General features: G+C 40.1%; 2 protein-coding genes across 4 annotated transcripts; both read left to right on the forward strand.

Moving 5' to 3' along the window:
* The first annotated feature begins 577 nt into the window (after window positions 1-577).
* On the forward strand, window positions 578-16,455 carry ahcyl1 (adenosylhomocysteinase-like 1). Of its 3 annotated transcripts, none has more exons than XM_063895681.1 (17): window positions 580-1,221; window positions 8,501-8,615; window positions 9,117-9,260; window positions 9,993-10,093; window positions 10,190-10,292; window positions 10,780-10,874; window positions 11,013-11,119; window positions 12,022-12,138; window positions 12,248-12,311; window positions 12,441-12,529; window positions 12,691-12,761; window positions 13,068-13,162; window positions 13,896-13,994; window positions 14,390-14,458; window positions 14,561-14,639; window positions 15,246-15,366; window positions 15,453-16,455. In XM_063895681.1, the coding sequence occupies exons 1-17, from the start codon at window positions 1,030-1,032 to the stop codon at window positions 15,457-15,459; spliced, it is 1,668 nt and encodes a 555-aa protein (XP_063751751.1). In that variant the 5' UTR covers window positions 580-1,029; the 3' UTR covers window positions 15,460-16,455. The 3 variants fall into 3 exon arrangements, with proteins under 3 accessions (XP_063751759.1, XP_063751751.1, XP_063751768.1); XM_063895698.1 differs by lacking the exon at window positions 580-1,221 and adding an exon at window positions 5,580-5,688; XM_063895689.1 differs by lacking the exon at window positions 15,453-16,455 and having other exon boundaries at window positions 578-1,221; window positions 15,246-15,370.
* A 564-nt stretch (window positions 16,456-17,019) lies between these two features.
* On the forward strand, window positions 17,020-19,880 carry hspa1b (heat shock protein family A (Hsp70) member 1B). Its single transcript, XM_063895673.1, has 2 exons — window positions 17,020-17,196; window positions 17,830-19,880. Exon 2 carries the CDS (start codon window positions 17,846-17,848, stop codon window positions 19,763-19,765), a length of 1,920 nt encoding a protein of 639 aa, XP_063751743.1. The 5' UTR covers window positions 17,020-17,196; window positions 17,830-17,845; the 3' UTR covers window positions 19,766-19,880.
* The last annotated feature ends 152 nt before the right edge of the window (window positions 19,881-20,032 follow it).

A 20,032-nucleotide genomic window follows, 5' to 3' on the forward strand; every position in this document is an offset into this window, starting at 1 on the left:
ATAGTTGTTTTTTCACATTCAAACCGAACATGATATTTTTGCCCAAAAAAGTGATTACATATTTGACAACATTTTTTCTTTATATCCAGATATTTGTATCCTACTGGCATTTTGTTGCATCTAGGTATCAGAAACTCAAAAGTACAAATAGCCTGGACATAGCTCCTGTTTACAAAGTACACACTTTTCCAACATTGTCCCCTTTCAATTTAAACAATCAAACTAGCCACTTCTCCAAGGACTTCAGGAACCTCTGCTCTAAATCAACGATTTTGACGAAATTATTACGAGCATTCAAATTGTAAATCTTTGTGTTTCTGTTAAAAGTGGCATTACAATTGAACTCAATTAATGAAAGATATTTATCTCCCGATATTGTACGAAATCCTATGGTCTTTTTTGTCTGAGCCACATCCCAGGTTAAACACTGTCCCGAGCAGGCTCTACCAATCAGACCAATAAGATTATAGCCGTTGTATCACAGCAATCCAATCAAAGCGAAGGAGGCGGGACTTGAACTCAGCCTCCACGGTCTAAACCAGCGTCATTTAAAACATCAGCTATTGAAACTGAACATCTAGGTTACACTTGCACCGACTCACAAGTAGAAACGAGTAAATGCAATCCATTGAACCAAAGACAGCGCTGCTCTTGGTGGGAGAAACGAGCGCCAGCCGCTACTTCTCCATTTTGCTCTGCACCGCCCACACGCTTCTGGTTCAGGTGACAGCTTCACCGCCCCCTCCCCTCCGAGATGTTGCTGTCTGTGGATGACAGCAGACCTGGAGGACAGAAACAAGTGTTCATGCCGCTCTTTTAGAAAGTAATGAACGTAGTAAACGGGTTAATCTCTGTTTAAAGTGGGCTAATTATTGCTCTGCACTGACAGTCTAGTGGAAGTGCTTCAGCGACGGTTCGGTCATTTTAAGCCACGAAGCTTAACGAAGAGAGAACAAGAAGACGACGGACAAAGCTAGCTCTAACTGAATCCCATTTATTTCTCAGTCTCCACATCTCCTGCATGCAACAATGACCGACTCGGTTGTAGACAGCAAGGCCGAGGTGAAACAAGCGACCAAATATGTCAAAGAGACCGAAAACGTTGCGGAAAAATATTCCGCGATGACTGTGAGCAAGAACAGCAGCGATGTGAACATGAACGTTGGGGAAATGCCTTCCGCAGCGTTCACCGCGGTCCCTACTCTGAAATCCGTCAAAAAGGTAAGAAACGAGATGCTCGCCATCACTCACCGCCTCTGGGCAAAGAGACTGTGCTCTGTAGGCAGGCACATGCGAGGAGGTACGCATTTCACTGCAGTGAAGTGCTACGGTGCAGCAAGGCCAGGAAATGTACTGTGTGTTGAGTTATGCACTTAAAAGGTACCAGAGACGGCGATTTTGCATGTTATGCTGCCGTGTCACACAGAGGGCTCCCTCCATCCCATACCAGGCTGTTAATAAGTTAAAATTCCTCATTTAGATCAGTCATATTTTACCTCGCATCTAAAGAAGTTAGGATACAGAAAAAAATGTTGCTTCACTGTTTTCACGTGCTTTCAGTATTTTAGTACTAAAGGTACACCTTATACTTTTAAAGCAGCTTTCATCAAGATTAGATTAGAAAAAAATGCCATCCTGTTTATTTACATCAGAATATCTGCATCATGCCAACATCCTGTAGGCAGGAAACAACTAAAAGCCAAGTTGAGCTCTTAAACCTCTCATCCAAGGCCTCGGCAAAGTAAAGTCATAAATGCCCTAACATACCTAGGCTTAGACCAGGGGTCTGCACGCAACACGAGAGCTATTAAATGCTGTGTCAGAATAATCCCAATCCTCAGGACTAGCAGGTGGTGGAAATATTATTTGTAAAAACAAAATTGTATCTATACTCAGCGAAGTCCTTGTGCTTGTGTCGTCATTCTTGAATTCTCACTGTAGTGTGTGTTGACATCATCATTGTTAGTAGAAAGAACAGCATGATAGAAATGTTTTAGCAGCTCAAAGTGCACTATGAGAAATGGCCTTGAATTTCCTAGCTGTTACACAGTGGCACCTAACAATCCTCAATAAGAAAGACTCCCTTGAGGTGGCTGCTATCATAACAGATCTAGCACGCTGTGTAACAGCTGGCAACAGGCAGAAGATAAACATGGAACAAATAAGTAAAGGCTTCATTTCACTCAGAACTGACATTCTTAAGCATGTCAAAAATGAATGTTCTTCTTTCAAGGTGACCTTATGACACCTGTCCTCCTTTCTGTGCCACTTTGTGTTTGAAACAACTGATCCAGCAGTGTGTTTACCCAATGTCTGTATATAAATACAGTATATTTGTAAGTTTAACCCAAGTTTTTACTCATTTGTACTTTGTTTTTATTTATAGATATTAAGATTTAGTTTATTTCCTCTCAATAACACTGTATTGCTATGTCCATTACTGCGTTCTTGATACTAGCCTCACAAATTCAGCTTTTACATTCTACATGACACATTCAGTAATTACTCGGAGCTCGTGACTTGCACGCATTTTTTTATAGCTCTGACTTTTAAACCTTATGTAACTCTTAATTCTCAAATGCAGGAGTGGTCGCAACACCTCTTGATGATCTGTGCTTCATGTTGCTTTTTTTTTGCCTCATTTGACAATTTAAGATGTTTCATGCATCTTTGTAATTTTTTCTTGCTCTAAAAGGGAGATCACATCTTTTGAACACATTGCTTATTGGATTTAGGATTAACGTGATTCATTGACCTTTTAGGTGTGAGTAACAAAAGCTGTTGTTTGGATTTGTTCATAAAGTCACAAGGATTGCAGAATTATGAAATGTGGTAAGTGGATCAAATCTGTTGAGGACACGTAACCAGCACAGGAAAACTGCAGTGGCAGAGGAAGTCAACGAATCACAAGCAAAACCAGCCCCATTGTGACTAACACAGTACTGTTTAAGTTCAATTCTGAGGAACAAACATGGGGCCTGAAAAATAGTTTTACTCTTATATGACCTAGTTCTTCTGTCCTATTTATCAACATTTACATTTGATTCCTGTTAGATAAACTAACAAACACAGTCTTAAAAATCACCATAGATATAGAACATATCTCAATAAAACTGCAAAATACGAGCTTCACAGATCTGAATTTGACTAATAATATGTACCATTTATTTGTCGTTTAGTTGTCAGCAGGGACTATACATTAAATAAGATAAGGATACTTTATTTTCCATGACTTTCCATTACCATGATCTTATTTTGTCATTGTGACAACACAGTGTAAAACACTTAAAATACAGTAAAATACAGCTGCTAAAATAAATACAATACCTTATTCAAAATGATACTTCTTGTGAAGCCACCTTTGTGATATGATTGAATCAAAGTAAAAGTATGTCGACAAAAGGTGGACAAAATAATCAGCATAATAAAGAATATCCATATTCCCAGCAGCAGGGCTCACAGACTTCAGAATATCAGCTCAGACCCCCTGTCTGACGAGGCAATACTGTGTGGACCGCACTCACCTCGGGGAGCCTGATTGAAAACATATTGGATGGTAGGAATGTGTGCTCCGCTTATGAAAAACAAAGCAGTGTGTTATGAATAAACGTGAGAGCCCAGAGTCAAGCCGAGCCACCTGTTTGCATGGAAAAAATGAATAAGTAAAACAAATACTGAAAATGATTGGGAAACTAGATAAGATTATTCAAAATCCCTGCAAGTATCACACATAAAAAAATAAAGGTTGGATGTCTGTGGAAGTTATGAGGCTGGTGCCTGGTCACATTATCTAGTGAGAGATGCCACGGACAAAAACAATCAATGCTGAAGTGTGTGTGTGTGTGTGTGTGTGTGTGTGTGTGTGTGTGTGTGTGTGTGTGTGTGTGTGTGTGTGTGTGTGTGTGTGTGTGTGTGTGTGTGTGTGTGTGTGTGTGTGTGTGTGTGTGTGTGTGTGTGTGTGTGTGTGTGTGTGTGTGTGGGCAAATCAAACACCACTACTCTTCCTCCACTCGCTCTGAATCTGTTACACAACGCGCCCCCTGGGATCAGGACTCATTCTCTGTGAATTCGTTCCTGCATCATCATCACTTTTATCTGATCCCTTGGGGGCCTTTTTACATACATTCTCAAAAATATCCGTCCCTATCTCATCTTGTTTGTCTGCCAACATTATGGCAGCATTTCGTGAAGGTCAAATGAGGTTTTCTTTCCCCCCGGCAGTTTAAACATAGATATGGATATGTTCAGTAGATGTTATAAAAAGAAATGGACTCACCTTAGCCTCACACCTTTTGGATTAAAAAACTCAGTACGCTTTAAGGCCATCTAGCTATATTTAAAAAAACAACATTGTCAACACTTTCTTTCCAGTTTTTGAAACTCGGTCTTCCACACAAGTAAGGTACTGTGTTTGTACCAGAGTGGCACCCCATATTAACATTGAGGGAAAAGTCACCATAAGCTGAGAAATATAACACATCCATACTGACTAGTTTCACCATTTTCAGACTGTGTTCTCAATAGTGCTTTTTGGTATTTAAAAAGCATCTTTTTAAGCTTAACTACAGTATTTGTCACCAATATTCTGGGTTCTCTTTTACCAACTTTAGGAACAAAATAATGTTGATGTTGTAGAATATAGGGTGTACTTCCCTGTTTATTATGAACAGCTTTACATAGTCATTGAAGAAGTAGGTCCATGATAATAAGTCAAAATCATAGTTTCTGCCAAAGGTCACATAGTTGTGGAGGAAGGATTAGTGCACTGTATGTTTTTTTCACAACACAGTAATCTGTCATTCTTGCATTGATCTAAACAGGCGCCTTTGCAGACCAAAGGAAGAGCTGCAGTAGTCTGAAGACCTTCAATACCTTTCTCTCTGCACACCACTAGTACTCAATGAAAGATAAGGCCTTATGTCTTCATTTTCAATATGACCAATGACATGTCAGAATACAAAGATGTACAGTATTAGAGTGCAGTTACTCTCAGTTAGATGGTGCTGTCGAGCACAAGGGGTAAGAAAGTAATGTCACCTTATGCCAGTCATTGAACTCTTAACAGCCCCCGCTGACAGTCACCAGCTTAAGTCTGTGACGTGGCCGGCTATCTAAGAGAGAATTGGTATTTTTAGCTGCAGGAGGGAGTGGATGGGGCGCTTATTGATGCAGCAGGAGGCTAATGGAAAAAGGGTTTAATCGGTCCTGTCAATCCTATTTCATTTAGTGTTCCAAATTTAGGAGTACAGCCTGAAAGTAAAAGCAGCAGCTGTGGTTCGTTTTTCTCTGTGTGTTATTTTCTGTGCATTTTTCTTGTTTGTACATTTTCTAAATCTTCTGACTTTTTGCAGCCTAAGTACTTAGTAAAATAGGCAAAAAATAACCTTTAGCAGCTGGTTGTCAAGGGCAGAACCAGCGAGAGAAAGAAAGAGAGAGGCTCAGTGAGAATCAACCTCCCCCTTCTCTCCAGGCCTCTCTCTGTCTCTCTCTCTCTCCAGGTTGGCCATTAGAAATCACAGTAATAGGTGGGAACCTCCCCCCGGCTCTGCCTGGGAGTGTTCTGGGATAATAGCATCAGGGACACCTAGTACCATCACACAGAGGACACACAGGCACAGGCAAGTAGGCTGGAAAACTGCAGAGGTACTGGCAGCCATGGCACACAAACATGGGCACGGGAGAGAAAGGGTGAGTCGCTACTCATCCAGCACATTTACTTCTTAAAGATACAGCATATCCCACACACAGATGTGCTACAATTACTTTTCCATGTCATAATAAGTTTTCCTGTTTTTGCAGTTATGTAAAACAAATTGTTGTCTTATGAAACAATGCAAACAACACAGAAGTGTTTTTCTCTTTTACTTGCAAAAAAAAATGTTGAGCTGAAATGCCAGGAGAAGTTTAGAGTTCTCCTCAAAAGGCCGACAATACTCAAAAAATATTCAGAGTAGCAGAAACAGAATGCTGTCTTAATCATTATTCAGATTTGCCTCTTGTTTTCCTTAGTGCTGTAACCACACGAAAAGCTGACTCTAATTTTGATGTCTATCAATTTAAGGGACGAACAATGCTGACATTTAAGAGACTGTGCAAAAAATGATGCAAAACAAACAAAAAATAACTATTTTGCAAGTGTGTGAGACAGAGCACACTCTCAATTGTGAAAACACAGACATGCAGAGACCTCCTCAGTTTGCAGTGTCTCACAAGCTTCTTGAGTTTCGTTATACTGACAGTAGATGTGGAAGCTGGCATTGCTCATGAAAAGAGGGATTGTCAGATATAAACACACAGAGATACTACTGTGTTAGCTATTTCTGCTACAGTTACTTTATTTTAAATGAATTGCATGGCCGTAACCATGCAATTAGTTTCTAATTATAGGTGATAAAAGACCCATTTTGACTATAAAGCAATAGAATGATTGTGGTATTTTCTTTGAGTATCTCAAGGATGTTTTTCGTTGAACTCATTAACCCCTTACCTCTGCTTCCCGGTGACTACCAGGAAACGGAGTCATGCTAGTTTCACCCATCTGTGAGTTTACACTCCTCTTAGTATGGTGTGTCTGACAGTGTAAATACTCCTCTCATTCTCTCAAGTCATTACTCTTCACGGTCACTATCATTAACACTAGGCTTCACCTATAAAAGATGGCTGTTGGCTGATGTCCATATAGTATGTGCACATCCCACTCAAATGTTACCCAACTCTCTGTTTAGTCTGGCATTTGTGTGTTCCTGGATTTATCATCTGTGTGTTGTGTCAACTGTGCTGGCCGGCATGATAGTTTTGAGTCCAAACACATTCTATGGACATTTAAAATAAGAGAACAAGGGAATCCTCCGTAGTGTCTCAATGACTGAAAATATTTGAATGGAGACAAAGTAGATGTTTAAGGAAGAGAGTAAAAACAAGTGTTGATTGCTTCCCAAAGTCACTGAGTTATTTCTAGGTGCCTTTTCGATAAGATAAATGTAGATACAAATCACAAGAAGAAACAATGGCACTTTTTTTTTAAACAATCAAAGTACCTGATGGCAACATTTGCTGATTAGGTACATTTTAAAACTGTAGAAATGTATGAAAAGCACAGACATTTCACTAACACCCTGCACTCTAACGACCATTTGAAAGTCTCTCAAGAATATGAATATAAAAATAATATTCTTAAAACTTACAACAAGACATTTCACATGAAAGAAAATAATGAAAAATACCCTCTTAATACCAGTTGGAAGTCCCCCCATTGCCTGACATTATACAATGTTGTGTGACATTAAACAGTGTTGTAAGTAAGACAAAGCCTGAGCTTGGATTTATTCCAACACACTTGCCACTAAGCCACCAAGATACCTGTAGGATTTATTGGTAGACAGAGATCTCTGCAACTCCTTATCAGGCTTTTAGCACCTCAAGGTAACATTGGTTTAAACGTTTAGTTTATGCAAGATAATGTTGCCAAACCTGCAATTGTGAATATGTTACGTGCAACAGTCAGAGAGCATTGTGCATCAATGTTTCCCAGATGTCATGTTGAGTTATGGAACAGATCAATTAATTAGTTCAATGCTAGACACAAGGTCTAAAACTAAAGGAAATTTATGAGAGCTAAAAAGCTCCCCTTCATACTTCCTTTTTCAGTAGAATGCTGAGCAACTCTTGTACCCTTGAAGTCACATACCTGCAGGCCTGTTCATTTACAGTAGCAGGTGCAAAATAGAGGCTACAGTCCCCCTGGGTTTCTACGTCCGCGTAAATAAAGTATTTCTGAATTAAGTTTGTTTCTGTCAAAATCAGTGTAGTTCAACAGTGCTACTGACTAGTCACCCTTCTCTGTCCTGTGACCCAGTTTACTAAAGGACATGAGGGTTAGATGTCTCTGTTGTTTATAATGTTGACAACTGTCTGATCAGGATTGGTCAGATCCTCGATAATTTTAGCCTGAACATACTTAATTATTCACACAAAGTGCTGTTTTTTTATTTAAATTGTGAATAATAGAACATTTCAAACATTTATCAGCTTTTGTGGCTTGGTAAAATAATCCCACAAAGACTTTATGTTAAGGCATACAGAATTGCAAAGCTAGCTGTGCTGATGTACTTTATGTGTTTCCAGGTCTTTGATCTTGGGCGCTTTGAAGGGTTGGTTTGACACGATGGACCACACTAACAACTGAGGCCTGTGTTTCTGAACAAAGCATCAATCAGAGAGCAGGAAGGAGCATCTAAAAATAGACATCAGCCACCCTTTTCTCGATCCACCTGTGATTTACTGTAACAGACTGAACGTGCACAATAAGACCATAAGTAAAGAATGAACAAAATACCTCAAGCGTTTTAAAAAAAAGTGTTCTGTGTTGTTTGTGAAGATGCTTTCTCTTCCTCGCTCTTACTATTAATCAGTTCATACAGACAGAACAAAGGTCAGTAATGTCTCAATTCTGTTTGCCTTTTATGTTTATGTTGTACATTCGGTTCTGGTTCCCTTCCAGATCCAGTTTGCAAACACTGAGGACAAACAGGAGTTCAGCAAGTACCCCACCAAGGCGGGCCGCCGCTCCCTCTCTCGCTCAATCTCGCAGTCATCTACTGACAGCTACAGCTCAGGTAATGCATAGCTAAAAGTTTCCTTACATTTCCCTGAGTTGTATCACAGACAGTGGTTATTAATGTTGGCTCTTGAAAGTATAGATCATTGTACCTTCTACTCACCAGTGTTCCTCATAGTAATAGTTTGTATGAAAGTCCATATATCATCTTCTGGACGTATCTACTTCCGTCCACAAATGAAGCAACATATTTGCCAAAAAGTACATATACAGACCAAAAATAAAATAAAGAAATACCAATCAAGTATTAAACTGATTTGGTAACAGCATTGATTTTAGAACTGTGAAATCATGTTTTTAGTGTGTATCTGGGCAGCAATTCTTTCAAAAAATGTGTTCATATTATTTGTGTACGGTCTAGTTAAACACATACAGGACACTTTCAAACACACACACAATCACCACCGGACACACAATTGATTTGAAGTATATATTTCATAATTGGCTCTTTTGAAAGCTTTTCCTCAATAATGACCTTTTTGTGTTCTCCATTTCATAGCTGCGTCCTACACTGACAGCTCCGATGATGAAACCTCCCCCCGGGACAAAGCCCAGGTCAACACCCAGGGCAGCAGTGACTTCTGTGTGAAGAACATCAAGCAGGCCGAATTTGGCCGTCGTGAAATTGAAATTGCAGAACAAGGTATATCTGACAATACAGGTACACTCATGTTTCAGAGATTAACCTTTTTTTATTCATTAAACCTTTTTAAGCAATGGGATGTGTGTATAGTGGTCTTCTATGGAATTCCTTTTACTCATGTACAAGCTGTACAATGTTAAAAGTATTTATTTTTGTGATATAGTTGTGATACAGTCGGCTAAGATGCTTGCTATCATCACCATCTATACAAAAAGAGTTTTGTGATACCTGTTCTGACTTTGTTCCCAGATATGTATCACATGGCATCTGATTTGCTGCTTCAACACTATTTCATCCTCTCCTCCTGATTCCAAATGTATGACCTAAGGCCGGAGGACATTGCCAATATAATTCATGAAATATGATCGTAGCTCTTTATTGCTATATTTGTATTACTTATTTTCTCCTATTACCGCTTCCCCCATCTCAGGTGTTTCTGTTTCTTGTATATTCCCAGTCTGCAAACCTGTCCCTCTAACTGTTAACATTGTTGTGTGAGTGGCGTAGGCGTGCATGCTTGATGAGTTCTTCAGGCTCTAAGCCATGCTGGCAACAGCTGTTGTTGACATTGTTGTTAAATCAGCCTCCATTTTATAGCCATTTACTGCACATCCATCTTGCAGAAAGGGCTTATTCTTATGTTCAAAATCACTCTTCTCTTTCCCAAAACAAACCTGACCTTTACATCCTTTCATCTTCCACTAAGCTGACGCTCATTCTGTTCCTCCACAGACATGTCCGCCCTGATCTCCTTGAGGAAGCGGGCCCAGGGGGAGAAGCCATTGGCTGGGGCGAAGATAGTCGGCTGCACCCACATCACTGCTCAGACCGCAGTATGTCCTCTTATCCTGTTCGCTGCAGATCACTGTGATGATTCCATCCTTCTCTTCTTTAACTTAGCTACCTACTTGTTCCCTTTTTCTGTGTAGGTCCTGATTGAGACCCTGGTAGCCCTCGGTGCTCAGTGCCGCTGGACTGCCTGCAACATCTACTCCACTCAGAATGAGGTGGCCGCTGCTCTCGCTGAAACAGGTAAGATCCTCAGATTGAGTAAATCATCATTTATGATAACAGTTAACAACAGTTATACACAAATGTGCATGACCAAAATAAACATCTGTATATACACACCCATGTCTCTAAACTCATTCATACATTTATCAAAACTACACATCATAAAATACAATTATGTCTAATCATGGTTTGTGGTTAGAAATGAGGTATAAAACACATATACTGTATTACTGACATTAAGAAACTATTAATGTGATGACTTTCAATTTAGGTTCTAAGGGGTGTATACATTCATCGGTGTCTAGAATGCATCATATTTTCTGCATTTATTTAAATTTGTGTTACAGTACAGTACAAAGCCCAATGCTTGTAAAGCAACCCATGTATGCATGTGTGTAACTGTGCAACGTTCCCCTAATGGACCTGTTGCTCATGCAGCGGGCCAGTCCTCCCCTCCTCTGCTGTATGTCTTTTCCATTAGGTGTGTGTGTTTTGTTTCCTGCAGGCGTACCTGTGTTTGCGTGGAAGGGTGAGTCAGAGGACGACTTCTGGTGGTGCATCGATCGCTGTGTCAACACGGAGGGCTGGCAGGCTAACATGGTATCAATCTGTCAATCCCATGTCAAATTTGAACACCAATTATAAGAACATATAGGAGACAACAGTCTCTGGGCGCTACTGTGCCACCATTACTGTTTTTATCTTTCATGCAGTTAACTCTCCCATGATTTCTCTTAGATCTTGGATGATGGCGGAGACCTAACCCACTGGGTCTACAAGAAGTATCCCAGCGTCTTTAAGAAGGTCCGAGGCATCGTGGAGGAGAGTGTCACTGGAGTGCACAGGTAAAATGGGGCTTGATTTCTTGAATCTGGGCTTTTAAAAGAAGGAATTTACATAGTTTTGGACGCCATTTGAGAAAAAAAAGGGACTAATTTATACATCATATTGAAATAAGAATAGTTTATCTTTGAGCCAGCAAGAAATCCACATGTCTGTGGCCCAGCTTATAACATCCCATAATGGACTTTAAATAATAAAGACAGTGGCAGTATTTTTTAAGTTATTAGCATCGATCCAACCCTGGGAGTTATGTCTTATTGATATTGTGTCCCGTTACAGCGAAATGAAGAAGGTGGACATACAAATGTAAACATTTCATAAATAAGTATGTGATATTAAGTTTTAACAACGTTACTCGCTACATAATTTAGCAGCATTTTACGTGATGCACTTCACTTTGGGCACAGATGATTTGACCTTAGTGGAGTTATTAACTACCAACTTCTTTTTCAACTAATGAACAAAGATATTCAAACTAAGTACAAACACTGTAGATGCAGTGTTCTTTTAAAAGGATGAAGCTGCATCAATAAACCTGTTGTGTAAGGTCTTCGCATCATTTTGTCGTCTAAATGGCCCTGAGCCGGAAGCAAACAAAGCACCTTGATGAATGATGCACACAGTGTCTGCGCAAACAGCATCACAAGCAATTATACAAGTCACAGTAATATTAATACACACTGACACTGTAGAGTGATAAGGTCACTTGCCGGATTTGCCTGCCGCCTATTTAAGGAACACACAGAGGTGGACTGCAGGTCGCATCAGCTGTGCATGCATGACTCTCAATGGAATCAATTACTGAGACACTCAAGAAAGCATAAGGTCACACAGGACTGCAGCTCATTTTAAGTGTGGATATAAGCATGTGTGTGCCTGAACATGTTTCCTCACGTCCTATCAGATTGTACCAGTTGTCTAAGGCCGGAAAGCTGTGTGTCCCTGCCATGAATGTGAACGACTCTGTCACTAAGCAGAAATTTGACAACCTCTACTGCTGCCGTGAATCTATCCTGGATGGGTGAGGAGAATTACATCATCCTGAAAGCTAACTATTATTTGCAAGATTTTTTTTCGGTGTTCTGAGTCATGCAGATGGATACAAGTGTGTGTCATTTTTTCTCTTCCAGCTTGAAGAGGACCACGGATATAATGTTTGGAGGCAAACAAGTTGTTGTCTGTGGTTATGGAGAGGTGAAATATTCTTCTTTGATATCAGGCTTTAAAAATACACTTTTCATGGAATGTCTAAATTTCAACAGCAGACCTTGTTCCATGCATTGTAGATTTCTGTTTTCAACTATTGCACTGTACTGTGTGTAGGTGGGGAAAGGCTGCTGCACCGCACTAAAGGCCCTCGGAGCCATTGTGTGCATCACAGAGATTGACCCAATCTGTGCCCTGCAGGCATGGTGAGTCACTACCAACACTGCTGCACGTTGCGCTCTAGTGTTTCTATGTGGTGCAATACATAATTGTTGTGATTCTGGAAAAACACTAGGGTTCATGTCATTTTAATTTTGTTTGTGCTGCTTAAAGTAATGAAAATACCTCCATATGTGTATCTAAACAGCATGGACGGCTTCCGCGTGGTCAAGCTGAGTGAGGTCATCCGGCAGATGGACGTGGTGATAACCTGCACTGGTACTGTACCCCATGCAGAGACACTCATTACTTCTGCTTTGATAATCACAATGTTTCCAGCAAATATTCAATATGTCATTTTACATCTCTAGGTCCAAAACTGACTTTACATCCGTCCGCACAAATGCTGTTTGGGTGTGTTTTTAGATGACCGTTATCACAATTTACATACATCTGATGCCAGTCTTATAACAGAAAGAGAAACACTCTGAAACTGTGCAGACATGACTTTAACTCACTTGGAATGTCTCAGTGACTCTTGTTTACATTTTGCATTACTGTTATTCTTTGTGTTGTTTTTAATAGGAAACAAGAATGTGGTCACCAGAGAACAGCTTGACCGGATGAAGAATGGCTGCATCGTCTGCAATATGGGACACTCCAATACTGAGATTGATGTGGTAATGGGTTTATTTAGTTTCAGTGTGAGCTTCAATGCGACAAAAAGACAACCAACACACAATACTTTTTGGCTTTCTTTCTTTTATCAGGGCTGTTTCTGGTTGCCTCATATAAAGTATTGATCAAACATATCAATTATAGATGAGATACTATATATCATAATCATCACTGAATATATAAATAGCATGTTAACAACAAAACAAACATATTTCTCAAAACACAGTGTACAAATGTCTATGGTTGATCTTAACACAGTAAAGCCATATGTACATCTCCAACTTTTCGGAATCCTGTTCTTTGAAACCAAATATAACCTAGTAGACTCTACAAATATGGCATCTTGTCAAATTCCTTTTTTAACTCTCCCGGGCTGCCATGTTAAGAGATCCAGCAAGCCTCCTTTCAAGGAGCAACTTCTCTAAATATCCCCTCTCTGTGACGAACACGCATTCTCAGTTCCTCTTCTTTTTTTAACTCAATGCTACGGGATAGGTCTCTTCTTTTTTTGTTTCTATCTTTTACTTTTAGGTTCTGCTCTGATTTGTTTGAAATATCTTGATATTTGGTACAAATGCTTTTCTCTACATGGACATTAGAGACGCGTTATTTCACATTCTAGTAAATGAATGTCACTTTTGTGTTGCGGAAAATCCTCTCACATTTTGTTCTTTGACCTTTATGCTTAACTATATGTCATGCAGTTGTGAGGCTGATCTATGTCTTTTGTTCCAGGCGAGTCTGCGCAGCCCTGAGCTGACCTGGGAGAGGGTCCGCTCTCAGGTTGACCACATCATCTGGCCCGATGGGAAAAGGGTCGTGCTGCTTGCAGAGGTAATATCCCTTCATATTTTAAGATTACCGTGCCTTCATATCTTAAGATTATTTTGATCACACCTAGTGGTTTTTAAAACCACACTTTTAGCCTAAAAACACAGACCACAAGTTGTATTTACCCCAAGCTCAGAAGCATTTATGTTATGAAATATTGTGGTGATTCTCATTCTCATTAAACAGATAGTTGATTTAACTCAAGGTTAAATCCCTATAATAAATCCCATTGGTTAATTTGTCCTTGGCTGGTATTCAATTTTAAAGAGGCCTGCAGGTGTCTCACTCACTGTCAGCCACTTTATGCTGTGTGCTCTGTGTTCATACAGCAGCAGCATGCTATCTTTTTGTGTCAATTTCTAATGTCCGGTTAAATTGTGTACTTTGTTATTTCTCAGGGCCGCCTCTTAAATCTGAGCTGCTCCACAGTGCCTACATTTGTGTTGTCCATCACTGCCACGACCCAGGTGAGTAGTTTTCTCTCTCTGGAGACCTTCACTAACACCTTTGTAGTGCCCTGTAACTCATTGGGAGTCTTACAGGCATTGTGTGCTCTGTGTTTTGTGCAGGCCCTGGCCCTGATTGAGTTGTTCAACGCACCGGAGGGACGTTACAAACAGGATGTGTATCTTCTGCCTAAGAAGATGGGTAAGAGTTATATATCGGCTTTGCGTTAGATGTTTCCCTGAATCTTATTAGTAGAAAAAATAACATAAACAGTTGGGTTTCGAAATCTTTTGTAACCTAATGCCCGCTTCATATTGTTTAAAAATCTCCAGAGGACTACCTCCTTAAATAAATTATAAGAAAAAACCTCTACACGACAAAAACAAAATAAGAAATAATAATACATTCATTATTGTTGGCCATTATAAACCCAGTTTATTATATTCAGGGTGATGTTTTCTCAACATAATCAAGGGAAACTGGTCATTTAATTTATGCACTTTAATTTGTACTTAAGACATTTTTGATAATTAAATAACTACCTTTGTATTTTACATTTTAAATGAACATTGTGTAATGTAATCTTACTATTTGGCCGAAGCTCTGCATCCCCCTAGATTGCACTTTGAGGCCCACCAGAAACGCTGATCCTGAAAATTAGTTTAAAGAACATCTTCAGCCTCTTTTTTGCTCATTGTTGCCACCTTGTGACTTGAAATGACACCACCCAGTGAGCTAAAAAAAGAGGTACACAGTAACAAGTATCTTTTCTGACCTTGTGGATATCTATATGTCCGTTTCATGCAGATGAGTATGTGGCCAGTTTGCACCTTCCAAACTTTGATGCCCACCTGACAGAGCTCTCTGACGAGCAGGCCAAGTACATGGGCCTCAACAAGAACGGCCCCTTTAAACCCAATTACTATAGGTAGGTTCAATTATATTTCACTATATTTGATTGCTAACATGTATGATGTGTTCTCATGAACAATAACAATGTTTTTCTGTTCACAGGTATTAATGACAGTGTCTGATGCGGACACTCAACACACAGTTCTCCTGGGATAAACAGAGATATCTATTTTATTTTCTAAATTGCTACAAAATGGAGGAATTATTTTAATTATGCTGAATGTAACTTATTAATAGCACTTCAGAAATAGTGTTAATATAATACATTTAAAAGAATAAGACATGTAGGAAACATACCATGTATAACCAACTACCATTTTATATGTACTGTCAGGTGTTTTAAAGGAAAAGCCTGCTTGCATGCTTTAATGTGTACTTATTTAGTTGCTACCGCTTCTGTTTCTAGATTATTGATTTGTTTGTTTACCCTATTTACGCACAGTGCCAAATGATGGCCGTATGAATGCAACAGATACCATGTATGTTTTGTCCGTCAATAACATTAAGATTTTATTAGTACATTCCACTAGCCAGGATTTGGACTGAGCCAAAAACAGCCCTGTTACTATGTACATTATTATAGAAATGTTTGTTTTGAATGTGTTTAATAATGTCATTGAATGGTATCTGCATACATGCCCTAAAAGGTATCATCCAGTCACCTTTAAAGCCACGAATACAATGATGAATTATAGCACTTGTTGTAATAAGAATTTATTAAAGCCTGTGAAAGGCTGAGTGTTTTTGAGTTCCTGACTCTTGGTGTTGGCAGTCAACCCAACACAGTACATTCAAACTAAAGGGATGTTTGATGTAATAGATTAGGATGTTTTGTTAAAGATAAAAGGCTGTATGTATTCTTTAGAATTAAGTATTGAGGAGGTTGAGAAGTTAAACATTGAAACCAGTTTATCTTCCTTTATTTACCACCAAGTTTTTAATTGTTCAAAGTCCAGCTGAGATCTGTCTCAATCATGAGCAGCAAAAGTGTTTTGACTGGATAATACCTTAATGGCCATGGCATGAATGTGCCTTTTAAATCATTTACAACACTTAAATCTCAGCACTGACCTTAATTAAATGAACATTCCTCTTTGTAAAACCACATTCACTAGTGGTGCATTTAATGTCTTCCTTCCACTGCTTCTGGTAATAATTGTCACTCTTATGTATACGCCGTGTTGAGAAAAAAAATTAGACTTTTATGTTTGCCATATGATTGTTGCTGTCTTAATTTGATCCAACAGGGTCACCTAACAGAAAATTCCATGTAATCAAAATGCACAAGTGTATACTTTGTAAAAGAATGCATTAAATCAGCAATAAAACAAGTTCTTTTAACACAAAAATCTTTAAACAAGTCTTAATGTGTTTATACTAAGCAGAACTGAGAAGAATCGGCCTCTACATGAGTGGTTGGGGAGTTATAGTACACCTTTTTAATTTATTTTGGAGGGTAAAGCTTGTATTCATGCCTGCTAACACTTCCACATACCTCCTCTCAATCTGCCTTACTGCTACATTCTCCACATTGTGTTCCCTGGCTGTCAGTCCTGCTGGCCCAGCGTCAAACTGCTGTCCCGCTCTGGAACATTCACCGGCTGACTCGCACCAGCCAGCTGCACCACCTGCTAATTTTACCAGATGACTCACTGAACTTGGAGGAGGAGGAGGAGCTGGAAGGGTGACTAGTGGCTTCTAGAAACGTAGCTACTACTATAAAAGCAAGGGGCCTGAGTCAGTTTGGGCAATAGTTTAAGAACACTACAGAGGCGAAAGCTGAAAGGAAACTTCCCAAGAAGACTGCTGAGATTCTTCACAATTACTGAGACGGGACAGGCTGAAAGTGAGTAGCAAATGTGGTTAAATTAATTAATGTTAGATGTTTCAGTGTTGTCTTCCTTATGTTATCACATATATGATGGTTCAGGGGGTTTTCTTCAGGCATTATTTTTTATCCAGTTTTGCAATAAATTATATTCATATTCACGTAAACTAACCCATCAACTTTGCTTTATATAGTGTATTTTTTAATGCTTTAGAATACAAGTTCATTTCATAGTTCATTAGATAAACAGTTGAATGATACCAAAAAAATCTTTTTAGCGATTTTTGTTTGTGAAAATTTAAGAATATTTAGGGAATACTTTAAATTGTTATATTTTCATTATTATATTAGATTTATAAGATCAATATTTGTTATTTTTTTATGTAGAGGAAAGCGATTAGTTTTAAAGTGTGCCATGTAATGGTGCCCTTGAATTGCAGTGAATAACTAATGATGATGTTATTCAGAGTTTCTCATTTTAACTGTTCGCCTGTCTTATAACAAGAAGGACAAAAATAGTGGCAATAACATTTTATAAATCAGCATTAATACAAAGTTGAACCAGTGATCTTGAATAATATTCAGTTGCAGTTATCAGAGCTCTTGTGTAACATTAGAAACTTAAGTGTAACTTTCTCTATTTTGTCCTAGGCAAGCAAGAATCAAAATGTCCTCAGCTAAGGGAGTATCTATTGGCATTGATCTGGGCACCACCTATTCTTGTGTCGGGGTGTTCCAGCATGGCAAGGTGGAGATCATAGCCAACGACCAGGGCAATAGGACCACTCCCAGCTACGTGGCCTTTACAGACACAGAGAGGCTCATTGGAGATGCTGCCAAAAACCAGGTTGCCATGAACCCTGTCAACACAGTCTTTGATGCCAAACGTCTCATCGGGAGAAAGTTTAACGATTCTGTTGTCCAATCCGACATGAAATTATGGCCTTTCAAGGTGATCACTGATAGCGGAAAGCCCAAAGTCCAGGTTGAGTATAAAGGGGAGACCAAGTCCTTCTACCCAGAGGAAATCTCCTCCATGGTACTGGTTAAAATGAAGGAAATCTCGGAGGCCTACCTTGGACAGAAGGTGTCAAATGCAGTCATCACAGTTCCAGCTTATTTCAATGACTCTCAAAGGCAAGCCACAAAGGACGCCGGCGTGATCTCTGGACTGAATGTTCTCAGGATCATCAACGAGCCCACAGCAGCAGCTATCGCCTACGGCCTGGATAAAGGTAAAAGAGGAGAGCGCAATGTGCTCATCTTTGATCTCGGTGGAGGCACCTTTGACGTGTCCATCCTGACCATTGAGGACGGCATTTTTGAGGTAAAATCCACAGCAGGAGACACACACCTGGGTGGGGAGGACTTCGACAACCGGATGGTCAACCACTTTATTGAGGAATTCAAAAGGAAAAATAAGAAGGACATTAGCCAAAACAAGAGAGCAGTGAGGAGGCTGCGGACAGCTTGTGAGAGAGCGAAGAGGACCCTTTCCTCCAGCACCCAGGCCAGCATAGAGATCGACTCTCTGTTTGAAGGCATTGACTTCTACACCTCCATCACAAGGGCTCGCTTTGAGGAGCTTAACTCAGAGCTCTTCAGGGGAACACTGGAGCCAGTTGAGAAGGCCCTGCAAGATGCCAAGCTGGATAAGTCCAAGATCCATGAAATTGTCTTGGTTGGTGGCTCCACAAGAATTCCCAAAATCCAGAAGCTCTTGCAAGACTTTTTCAATGGCAGAGAACTGAACAAGAGCATCAACCCAGATGAAGCTGTGGCGTACGGCGCAGCAGTCCAGGCTGCTATCCTCATGGGCGACACATCAGAGAACGTCCAAGATCTGCTGCTGCTGGACGTGGCTCCCCTTTCTCTGGGCATTGAGACGGCAGGTGGAGTGATGACGCCTCTCATCAAACGCAACACCACCATCCCGTCCAAACAGACCCAGATCTTCTCCACCTATTCGGACAATCAGCCAGGTGTGCTCATTCAGGTGTATGAGGGGGAGAGAGCCATGACCAAGGACAACAACCTCCTGGGCAAGTTTGAGCTCACAGGTATCCCTCCCGCTCCACGAGGTGTACCACAGGTGGAGGTCACTTTCGACATTGATGCAAACGGCATTTTGAATGTGTCAGCTGTTGACAAAAGCACCGGCAAAGAAAATAAAATCACCATCACCAATGACAAGGGTCGCCTAAGCAAAGAGGAAATAGAACGGATGGTACAAGCCTCAGAAAAGTATAAAGTCGAGGACGACATGCAGAGGGAGAGGGTTGCAGCAAAGAACACACTAGAGTCATACGCTTACCAAATGAAGAACAGTGTCGAGGACGAGAACGTGAAAGGAAAGATTAGCGAGGAGGATAAAAAGATGGTCATTGATAAGTGCAACCAGGCAATCTCCTGGCTGGAGAACAACCAGATGGCAGAGAAAGACGAGTATGAGTATCAGCAGAAAGAACTAGAGAAAGCATTCAAGCCAATTGTCACCAAGTTGTACCAGGGAGCAGCACCGTCAGGAAGCTGCGGCAGTGAGGCAGGAGGCAACTCCAAGGGCCCCACCATTGAGGAAGTGGACTAAGATAACAAATCTCAGTCTACTGAAATCCTTCAACTGTATGTTGTTTGCTTCCAAATATGTTACATTTCACAATTGATTTGCTTTGCTAAAATAAAAATACTTTAAATATTATAAATCTCTTTTTGATTTGTTCTTCTCACGCACGATTAACTGCTGCCAACATCACCCACAATGCAACTCGACAGCCGACAATTGAATTGTGTAACAGTCATGGCTTTTTCAGCTTGTAGTTGTCTATCCCAGCACGTTATGTGACTTTACGAAGGA

The sequence above is a fragment of the Eleginops maclovinus genome, chromosome 1 (genome assembly GCF_036324505.1).
Source record: "Eleginops maclovinus isolate JMC-PN-2008 ecotype Puerto Natales chromosome 1, JC_Emac_rtc_rv5, whole genome shotgun sequence".
Lineage (NCBI taxonomy): Eukaryota > Metazoa > Chordata > Actinopteri > Perciformes > Eleginopidae > Eleginops > Eleginops maclovinus.

What these genes read in the sequence shown, in the direction of transcription:
- ahcyl1 (XM_063895681.1), top strand. Translation starts at nt 1,030, where the DNA reads ATGACCGACTCGGTTGTAGACAGCAAGGCCGAGGTGAAACAAGCGACC. An exon ending in AATTGAAATTGCAGAACAAG is followed by an intron (nt 9,261 to 9,992) that starts GTATATCTGACA and finishes GTTCCTCCACAG; the next exon opens with ACATGTCCGCCCTGATCTCC. An exon ending in ACATCACTGCTCAGACCGCA is followed by an intron (nt 10,094 to 10,189) that starts GTATGTCCTCTT and finishes TTTTCTGTGTAG; the next exon opens with GTCCTGATTGAGACCCTGGT.
- hspa1b (XM_063895673.1), top strand. Translation starts at nt 17,846, where the DNA reads ATGTCCTCAGCTAAGGGAGTATCTATTGGCATTGATCTGGGCACCACC.